The 10829-nt window shown below is 41.5% G+C and overlaps 1 protein-coding gene across 1 annotated transcript; it reads left to right on the top strand.

Annotated features, from left to right (window-relative positions):
- Positions 1-2235: 2235 nt before the first annotated feature.
- LOC104470033 (interferon alpha-inducible protein 6-like) lies at positions 2236-6247 on the top strand. The gene is made up of 3 exons (XM_010084806.1): positions 2236-2383; positions 5229-5375; positions 6219-6247. The coding sequence occupies exons 1-3, from the start codon at positions 2236-2238 to the stop codon at positions 6245-6247; spliced, it is 324 nt and encodes a 107-aa protein (XP_010083108.1).
- The last annotated feature ends 4582 nt before the right edge of the window (positions 6248-10829 follow it).

The following is a 10829-nucleotide window of genomic DNA, read 5'->3' as shown; positions in this document are numbered from 1 at the left end:
ACCAAGGGTCCGAATCATCAGGCAAGTTTGGAGTGATAAGGCAAGTCCAATGTCAAGCCAGAAACATGAGCCAACAAATCAGGCTCAGGCCTGGTGGTGGCAGCCACGGTTTGTCATAATCCAGTGACTGCTGGGCGAGTCTGTCCTGGCTAACCAGGCAGGTCCAAGGTCAAGCCATGACACCAGGCTGCAGCTCGGTCTGGATGTGGGATGGCTGTGATGGAGCTGCAGGCGGGCAGCTACCACCATGCTCAAGCATGGACTGAAGGCCCAGGGGAGACCTAATAGCGGAGTGAGCCCTGACACAGGTACCACAGATTGACCTTGTTTTCATTCATTTTCATACAAGAGATTGTCCCAAGTTTTCATAATAAGCTGAAAGCAAGTAAAAGTAAAGCCCTTGTAGGTCAGAACTTCTCCATAACATACATTTGCTGTGCCACCACAGTAACAAGAGCGTGAAGGTAGGCAGAGCTCGGCAGGTTTTAGCAGGGTGTCATCTGTGTCTGCTCACATGTTCCTTGTCCAACTCGTTGCAACCATGTAGCAGATTTTAGAGCCACCTCCTTGCTGACTAGGTCCATGGCACACTTGTAAACAGAGGCTTCCCTCGAATCCCTTCGGTGGCTTCCTTCTCCTTACTACATTGAGTTTCTTCACCTTGTTTTTATGAGACTGCTGTTAATTTCTCCTTTCCCTTCTTATTCACTGATATCTCTGCTAATCATGAATTGCCTTGAGGCACTTTGCTTGCAATAAAACTTTTATTTTATCTAATTGTAACTATTTTTAGTTAAACAACTGTGTGTGTATCCATTATGAATTGCGTTTTAGGATTGAGTAAAAGGTCATCACATATAGAGTCTCTGCAAGTTTGGGAAGCCTTAATTCCCTGTGGCTTTACCAGACTTTGACATTGTTTCCTGATGGGCTGTTTGGAATATGGAATAAATGATATTAACAAAGCACCAAAAGATTTTAGCAGTTTTGAAAGAAGGATCTGTAGCAATATGTACAGAGAAAGTGACATTTTTTGTTTTATTGTCACTTTGAAGAGGGCTTATAGCATTAATTGTCCTATTCTTACATGGAATTTTACTTGCATTTAAGCTGCAGCTTTATATATTTTATAACATTAAGTAATTCAAAATGAGACTTGAGAAATTATGGGGACAAAGATGCATCATAATTACAGAAGACCTAATGCAAGCAGAGTAGAAAATAACAATAGCAAACATTACAATTAAAGAAAATTAACATATATGAATTAAAGAAAAATTGAATGAAATAAAAGAGTTAAAAGAGCAGTGCTGCTCAGGGATGCATGGGTTAGATATCCCACTGCTCAGATAAGTAGCACATATAAGAAGAAAGGAACAGGCTTTGTATCCTTTGTTCTAGAACCCACTATGTACAACATATAGATATTATACAACCGTTCAGAGCTATCCCTGTGGTTGTGTGACCTAATCAGATATTCCTCTTTACCTAAGGGAGGAGGTTTTTCAAACAGCCTTATTTAAACTCCTGGCTAAGAAAAACTGCAATAGAGGAGTGTGTGCCATTTACAAGGGCCTCTTCATTAAAGATGGAGGCTCTGCTTTAGCAGGATTTGCATGAGGAAGAACAAAACATCTGTGCCAATCTGCTCATAGGACACAAGGTCCTCTAACAGCTCCTTCCATAAAGAAATTAATTTCAACCATCCATTCTTAATTGAGTTCTGATTTCCAGCTCTCTGTAAACCATTCTTTTTCGTGGGTAGCTATACCGCAGCTGAACTGTGGGTGCTATAACCAACTCAAGTTGCAGTTTCTGCATGCCCCCCACTTCACCACCTTTTTGACTGCTGTCTTTACTCAGAGTTGTGTTAATTCTTAAAACGAGGGGCTATCTTCTACAGGTGTAATTCAGTACAATAGAGTGCAATGCAGAAGAATGTAGAAGCAAAGTTCACAGCCACGTCAGTTGCCAATTAATGATTCATATGCTGCTAATTTGTTTTAGTATCATAAGAGGAAATTAGTTGGTTTGCTTAAACTTCAGCCTGACAACAGCAATAAAAAGGCATGTTCCTAAGTTTCAGTTTTGTTTCCTGGATGAGGATAAGTTTCGGTTTCTTTCCTTCCTGATCATGGTAGCAGTTTCATTTCTCTGCTGTGAGCTAGAAAGTGTATAAAAAGATTGGCTGAGCATTGCAAAGCTTCAGTGGCTTCCACACTGTCAGAAAGAGAAATGTCTGACCGAAACGTCTGCAATGCTGGTTTCACTTCCTCCGGGATCTCAAGAGGATCTCTTGCTTCATCTATGATGTCCAGCGAAGCGAAAGCATCTGGGGGAGGCGTGCGTTCTGGAGGCCCTACTTCTACTCTCCAAGGAATGGGTACGAGCAGTTTTGTGTGTATGTGGTTTTGTGGTTTAGTGCATAGGGCCAAACAATTTTTTTTCCCTTGAAAATAAGCTTGCCAAGTAATCTCTTCTGTCCTACATTCCTCTAATACACTGAAGACAGAAGATTCCTATATTTAACTGTATGTTATGAGTGGGATGCTATTAAGGGCATTTTCTGTGTATGTACATATGCGTGAATGTACACATACATATGTGGTATTCATGAGATCCAGGACAGTGTTTATTTGAAGTTTGTGCTATCTCTCCATTTTGCTAGCAATCATCAATAATATGGAAAGTCATGGCAGCAATAAGCAACAATACAGTTATGCAAGAGCATGATCTGTGTACCTACATTTCATATAAATTATCAGATTTCCCTTCATCTTTGCTCACACACATCCACACAGGGAGAACCTATAAAACTTTATGCAAGTGCTATAGAAGAGGGAAATCAGCTGCAGTCTAAGAGCTGAATTCACAAAAGGAATAGATGCACATCCTGGACAGCACATATCCAAGTACTGAAATCAGGCATAGCTGGCTTTCACATGAGCTAACCCTGCAGGTGCTTGCTTTTCTGTTGCGTGCACAGAGCAATCCCAAACAACTCTAAGCAGCTTGGCACTTGTTTAACCCCAGATCTGGTGGGATTCATGTACAAGGTATTCTCCTTGCCAGTCCTGCCTGTGTGACCTGATTCAGCAGGCATCCTCTAAGCAGGCACAGCTCCACAGGACACAGTGCCCCATGTAATCCTGCTTTACCCAGCAGCACAGTTGTTAGCTCGCTGACCTTGGATAAAGGCTTCAAACCCCTTTTTGCCTTAGGAGTCTCAAACTCACATCTCCCATGTGTCAGGAGTGTGCGAACCAGCAGGCTGGTTATAGGTGGGGATCTCTGCCATATTGGTCAACCACTGTTCTGCTCCTTTTGTAGTAAGCAGCTGGAAGTCTACTGAAGGATGGAGCTGAACCTGACTCTTCTAGCCAGAAAATGGGTGGTTGGCCAGGTGAGCTGGCCAGGGTCGAAGCTTGGTCCATCTTTTAGTAGAAAAAAAATTGATAAGCTTGATTGAGAGGAAGTAAGTTTTTTTTTTAAAAGATATTATTTACATTTCTGACAATATTATTCATAGCATGAGGCTCTCTGGGCAGTGAGGGAATAAGTGACATTAGGGTCATTTAGAGAGATACTGCATGTGACTCCTGCGGGGCATTTGAAAACTTCAACTCTGTATGATGTGATGAGCGTGTTTAGGTTACTGAATACACTGTTTATTGAATATTTAACAGCAAAAAGCTTAAGGGATGGTAGCAGCAGAGGGACAGAATATGAGAGGCAGTCAGGAGAGAAGGAGGACCAAGAGAGTGAAGACCAGTAAGACCTGCTCTCAGGAACCACACTGCATTAGTAGCAGAGATCCTGGTACACAGGGCATGCCAGTTACTTAGTCTAATCATACACTAGAGCAGAGCCAGCTGCACAATCTTGCCTTCTGTCACAGATAAGAGTGGTCCAGCACCACTCAGCACACCCATAACCAGTACCAGACTCTTCAGCAGTGATGCCCTCTAAAGAGCATGAAGCTGCTGTTTCTAAACTAAAAGACTGAAGACTTGTATCCCTCCATGTGCTGAGAATCTTTAGAAGAGAGAGAAGCAAAGTAAACATTTAACAACACCTAATTTTAGTCTTGCAATGTCAGTATCAACTATGGACTTTTATGAAAACCACTATTTTGGTGAAGACAAATATGCATGGCTCAAGGAAACCTTAGTCATGCCTACAGGAGATACTCCAAAGGAGCTTTTATCCGTGTGAAAAATGATAGCTCTGTAACATTGCCAAAGCAGGTGTGAGCTTTGGCTCCCTGCAGCAGGAGAGCGTGCCACAGAGTCTTTGCCTGATTGAGAGCTAAAAGGGCCTGATTTCATTTCCGCAGGTGCTCACTGAAATCTCTCACTCTTCAAACACATCTTCTTAACCTTTTCATTCAGACTGTAACCCCTCCTCCCCCTAGAACAAACATGCTCGAAGGAGCGGCTGATTCTGCAGCAAGGCATGAGTATTGTTCAGTATCACTTTACAGAAGATGTTATAACAAGCTCATCACCAAAATATTTGAGCATCCTCCAGGAACGCTTTAAGCATTATCACTAACATTTGCCATCACTAATGCTTTACTCCGCTCCCAGGAGAAGAAAAGTTTGCAATGGAATACTTTGCTTGGGGCTTATCTGTAATGAGATGGAGACATACATGGAGACATGGAGACATGATCTTTAAGGTCCTTTCCAACCCTAACCATTCTATGATTCTATGATCCTATGATACATACAATTTGGCCACTGGCTACCACAGCTTGCTGTGTTTGAATTCTACAGGTATCTATTATGCATAGGTTTATGCTATGGAAAATGAAGTGAAAGGAACATATCCATCACCTGGAACAATACATGTTGAGGTCTTCAGCTAACCTTAGTTCCTGGGGATTTTTGATCCACAGTCTTCAGGCAGCTCCTCAGAAAACTGACATTTCAGCAGAGGCAAACTCTGCTGAAACTGTTTTGGAGATCCAGATTTATCAGCATTTGTCTGTGCAAGAGTTGTAGATTTTCTTTGTGTTCTGGGAACATTCACAAAGAACTGCAAATATCCCTTCCCCAAGATGGCAGCTAAAAAGCAGTATGCTGATGGAACAAGTCAAGTAATCAGCAGTGTCTTTGTCTTTTGACACATTTGCTAACCTTGAATTTTTTTTTTAAACATAGTAGCTTATAATTATCCTGCAAGTTTCCTTCCCGTCACTAACATCTCCTTTGTAACTGTTCTAGGTGCCAAATGCTCAACCCATTCATCAGGTTTTACCAGCAGCGGCATCTCTGGAGGATCCCGGGCCTCCGAGATGATGTCCAAGGAGGCCAGAACCCATGGAGGTGGAACTCCCAGGGGCGGTACAACTGCCACTGTCCAGTCCATCTGTAAGTGAGAGTCCTCCTAAGAAAGATGAAATAACAAATGACTTCTGAGAAGTCAGCAGTACTTCAGCTCAAGCATACATTTACTAGATGAAGGATTGTAAATAAGAGAAGCGGCTGCATTGTACTTGAAGCAACATTTGTCCTGTTTGTTGCTTTATGCTTGTTGGGAAGCCAAACTAGCAGAAATAACTATGCCATAAAGTTGAAAAGATATTGGTGGATGGCAGAGGCAGAAATCTGAAACACATAGTGACAGAAAAAGGCCGGTGGAGGTTTAGGTTATGCTTTCATCAGCACTACAGTGGAAGTTCATTAATTTTTTTTCAAATACAAATTCACAACCAAACCAAGAGGTTTGCATTTGAACATACAAAACAGATGAAGTGGGAGGAATCAGCAAAACACGAGAATGGAGTTATCAGGCTGACAGACAGAAACCATTAGTCCACCTCTTGTGGCCTTTTAGAACAGCCTAGCTTTTTTTCCTTTAAAGGAAATTTGCTGGGTTAAAAGCAGAGGGATCTACTGCCCTTACCAGCTCAAAGCAGAGAAGAGCACAAGTTTTCCTTATTACCTACCAAGCTGATGCAGCCCACACCTAGATAAATCAAACCAAGGTATACCTGAATGCATTGGTATGGATGCTAATTGTGGTAGTGGGAAGAGAATTGGGGACAGGATTGAAGTTCTTCATTTCAAAATATGTCTTTCAAAGTGTAACACAGAGCTTAGGTCTCTGACCTGAGAACACTTGTTAACCAATGCTCAGATATTGTGCATGTTTCCCTGTACTGCGACTTTGCTTTAAGTTGTTCTCACATGTTTCTTTGTATTTTTCCATAGCAACAGGTGGCAAAGGAGGAAGGCGCTGAATAGAAGAAAAACCTCAGTCCAGAAGTAAGCTCTGCAAGCAGTTCATCCTTTGCTAACATAGTCATTTGACAACTTCTCCCCTTCTTTGCTCACCCTGTCACCAACATGCAAGGCAAAGCCTTTTCACATGTATAAAGTTTCTGTTAGAAAGATAGATTCTTACATGAAATTAGTGGGGACAGGGATGAAGGGTAGTTTCTTCCTTGGTTAAACATTCTCTGAAGCATAGGCACATAGAAACACAAATGGAAGCTAAGGTACTTGGGACTGCAGGGTCGTCTTACAAAAATCCTGTATTTAGCAACACAAGACTCTCCAATTACAAGTAGCTTGCTTTGTTTATTTTACCAAAAAAATGATCGCAGTGCAAAAGTCACCCCTTTGCGAGAGAGAAGCATAGAAACACCTGATAACGGGCATCCAGCAGATCCCTTTGGATGTACTCCTAATGGGCTATGAAATTAAATTATAATTAATTAAAAATACACATAAGCAAATGAGAATAGATCCCAAGAAATTTCATACCTCTGAGATGCAATGGGTATTTGTATCCCTCTGCTACTTCTAAGGTCCCTTTCACCTTAGTATTTCAAGTCCCTGTTTGTTTATTAAGAGGTGTCAGCTTTGTCACATTTGAACCAAAACTACTCCTGTAAACTTCATGTGATACCCAAGATACCATCTTCTCTGGTATAGGTCTCTCGCTGTTCCCCATATGCCTGACTTCTTTCATTCTTAAGTGCTCATACGATGATGTTTCCCCAGATGCAGGTAACACTGTCCGTTTCCTGTACAAATTACTGCATACATACTCCCCTGAAGTTCCACCTTTGTCCTGTCTTTCTGGCTCCTCATCCTCTCTCCCCTGTCACCTCTCTTCCTCTGTATTTCTAACAAAACTACACAGACCTGCTTCTCCTTCTCTCTCCCCACCCCAAGGTGAAGGGAGAGAATTTGCACCTTCAGGCTAGAAGTTAAGAGAAGCTGGGTTCCTGGTGCATCTCTTCACGGCTGGGAGACATGTTTGTACACAGAAAGATTTCGTTTCAAAGAGACCTTGGTGTGAGGAGAATGGGGGCAGTTCTTTAGTCATCTCCTGCTTGAAGCAGGGTTAACTTTAATGTTAAACTTGTTTGCTCAGGCCTTTGTCCAGTCAGGTTTTGAAAATCTTCAGCGAAGATGTCACAGCTTCTCTATCCAACCTGCTCAAAAGTTTCGCCATTCTCACAATTGAGATTTTTTTCCACATGATGAAACAGAGTTTCCTTTGTTGCAAAGTTGCACTTACTCTAGTGGATCATTAAGCACATACTTAGTAATGATGTATTTTACAGTTTTCCGCTTTAGAGATTCACCAATCAAAATACTTTCCTGAACTGGCACCTAAGCTTAGAAGTGGTGAAGATGGGACTAGAAACATCCTTTGCAGAGCTCAGTGCCTCCCAGTGCCACTGCTGAGAACAGATGCACTATTTGCAAATCTCACACTGTCACATCAACAGGAACAGATGTTTTCTCTCTCCCCATACTTTCTATACAATAAAGATTGAGAGATTTACTCACACAATATTAGTAGCTTATATTTATATGTTAGTTTTCATATTTAAGGATCCCAAACTGTTTTGCTCACTGCAAAGGAAATGTAGCAACGTAATCATATGTGGGGTTTTTTTAAGGTCAGACACCTTCTAGTTGGACTTGAGTGGTAGTTTACATGCTGACATGGATGTGAAAGTTTCCCTGCTCATTGCCTGCATGCTGGCTATCTACTGCTCAATTGTTACCACTGCCACAAATATCTAACTGTAATATTGCTGTTGTATTCTGTAACAAATAAAGACAAGGAATGAAGAACACCACGACCAGGTGAAATATTAAAAAAAAAAAAAATTTAAGCTGTTATGGAGGAAAAAAAGTGAAGTATTCAGGACTCACAGACAGCAACCAGCCTGCAAATCTGACTGAGAAATGTGGGGCATGCTCTCTGAAATGGTATTTTAGATGTAATTTTCAGCCTTTCTCCCAGCCCATCTCTAGTCTCCTCTAGCACCTCTCCAGATCTCAGCCACCTCTCTGCAACAATGATTTTCACACATGCCCCAGTCACCATTAAGCACAAAGCAAAAGTGTGGCTGGACATAAACATGAGGATCTGGAAACCAGTGTCACCAACCCCTGAAGAGGGAAGGGAAGGGCGGGGAAGGGAAGGCTGCTGACTTTAGTCTGAGCAAGTTTTTGTCTGGTTCTTCTGTTCTGTTATCCCTGCTTATAACAGGCCTGGCTTTCCCACTGTCCCCACCAAAATAGCCTCCAGTTAAGCAATCCCCTTTCCCTCACACTTTCAAACCTTTTCCATAGTCATCCTCAGTCTGTTTTACAGCAGCAGCTTCACAGCCACTGCAGGACATCAGCAAGGTGCTGTTCCTGTCCTCTCCCACCTCTGTGAGAGCTCTGTTGGAGCACTTTGCTGATGTGGGCTCTGCCCCCCTGGCCTCATGTCACCTCTAAGAAGGGCTGTGGCAGCTTTGTCAAACAGCTACTGGGGTACAGGCAGAGGAAGCTGGCTACATGCCCAAGACCACAGATAAATTTTTTGAAAGCACTTAGCGTTCCCCGCTCACGGCTGCCCCATCACAGTTCTGCCCTCTCTTTACACGGGAGGGAGAGAGCATAAGGTCAGTGTAAGGCAATGTGATTTTGACAGAGAAGCATTTTATGTCTGTTTACTACAGATTAGAGGATGTGGGCAAGTGAAAGGCAATGGAGAAGCTGCATCCTGTCTTTATTGATTTTTACAGATCACCAGTGAGTCTGCTTTTGCAGCCTTGTACAGCCAGTGTAATAAAAATAAAAGCATTGAAACTCTGGATATTTGGCATAGCCTTGGTGTATGTGTGCAAAGATGGAGTTGGCAGTCCACTGGTCATCAAGTCTGGGCTAGTACATGGCTCTAATTAAGCCACTTCACTCCCAAGGCCGAATGCAGCAGCCTGTGACTACTAAAATGTAGCTGTGATCTACCAGCAGATCTGTGTTCTGTTCAATGCCCTTAGTACTGGCAGGAGGTAGAGCAAGAAGGTGTCTCCTGGCTGTTTGCCATTCAGAGATTCCCCCATGTGGAAATGCCACAGAACACTGCGAGAGAGCAGCAAGGACTTACCTTTCCACAAGCAGGCATTCAAACACCTGCTTTAGCTGTAATGGTGCTAAAGTGAGTCGTTACAATTAAAGCAATGTAAAAATGACAAGAAATAGTAGAAAAAGCCAAGTACGCACATTACTCGTCAGACAAACAGTTTTGTAAATTGAAGTTGTATTATACAAGAAAAATATGTGTGACCGTTTCATGATAATTAAAGATCTTTTTTATTATTTACCTCGAGAGGGGGGAAGATTTAAAACAGGTTTTCAACTTTAATGTTGGCGTTTATTGACCTCAAGTATTTTTGTCTTGTTAAATATCATTAGTGAGAGTTGACAAAAGGTATTTATGCCTAAAAGAGGGAAAACCAATCCAAACCAAAGCAAGGATCCTTAATCACGTATCGTTTCACTTTTTGGCACTTATATGATTCTGGCGTTACTAGTTTGGATTATTTTTCCCCTCTTTAGATCTTGTTGTGTTGCGAGCTAACCTAAATAGATTTACTGAAGCAGGGACCATCCTCAGCTGCATTTAAATTCACTTAACTGAGTCCGCTCTAATGGGTCTACAGGAGAACAAAGGTAAATGCATCCTCCTGAAAGCTTTACTCGCAGACCACTTAAGCAAATTCGTATGTACACTACTACAAATGAAGAATTTACATTTTTAACAGAATATAATTGAAGGGGTCAAATAACAACAAATATGGCAATCTAAATCCCTCATGTCTCTCAATCAGTCTTTCCACAACAAATAGACAGAGAAAGGAAAAGCAGCAGCCGTGTGTGATTACCAGAGCAATAGCACTGAAGCAATACACCGAGGAAAGCACATAGCTCTCTGCACAGAAATCAATTTCTCCCATGGGATGGGGTCGATAGTTGTCTGACAGGAGAGTATACAGGCAATTTAATAGCATTTTATCTAAATGAATCTACTCCTCCCCCCCCCACCAGCCTCACAGTTCATAAGAAGGCTCTCTTAGTAAAATAGATTTATTTATTTTTTTATTACAGAACAGGAAAGTATTTATCATTCTGAAGACACTACTATTGTCTATTAAAAATAATTTATCCCTGTTAGTTGCACATTACCTGCAACTCTTTCTTAAAATTGTTATTCTAATTAGTTAACTCATGCAATCAGCCCATAAAGATCACTTTCAGTTACTCTGGAAACATTTTTCTCACCCAAAAACATTTTAAACTATAGGTCACCCTTATAGGAAAAATAAGCCCACAAAGCAGCAAACTCAGTTGATTTGAAGGAGTATTGGTATCTGAAATTACATTTTTATGCAAGAAAAACCTTATTTTTTGAAGAAAGTGTTATACACAGAGATATGTTGTACAGTGTATCTACTTTAGTAGTACTTAATAAATAATAAATAATAAAGCCGAGCTGGTCTTATTAGTAGGTATCTGCGTGTAGTAAAT

Source organism: Pterocles gutturalis, unplaced genomic scaffold, assembly GCF_000699245.1.
Source record: "Pterocles gutturalis isolate BGI_N339 unplaced genomic scaffold, ASM69924v1 scaffold14390, whole genome shotgun sequence".
NCBI lineage: Eukaryota > Metazoa > Chordata > Aves > Pterocliformes > Pteroclidae > Pterocles > Pterocles gutturalis.
The sequence above is the reverse complement of the archived record's forward strand: the minus strand, read 5'-3'. Positions and strand labels throughout refer to the sequence as shown.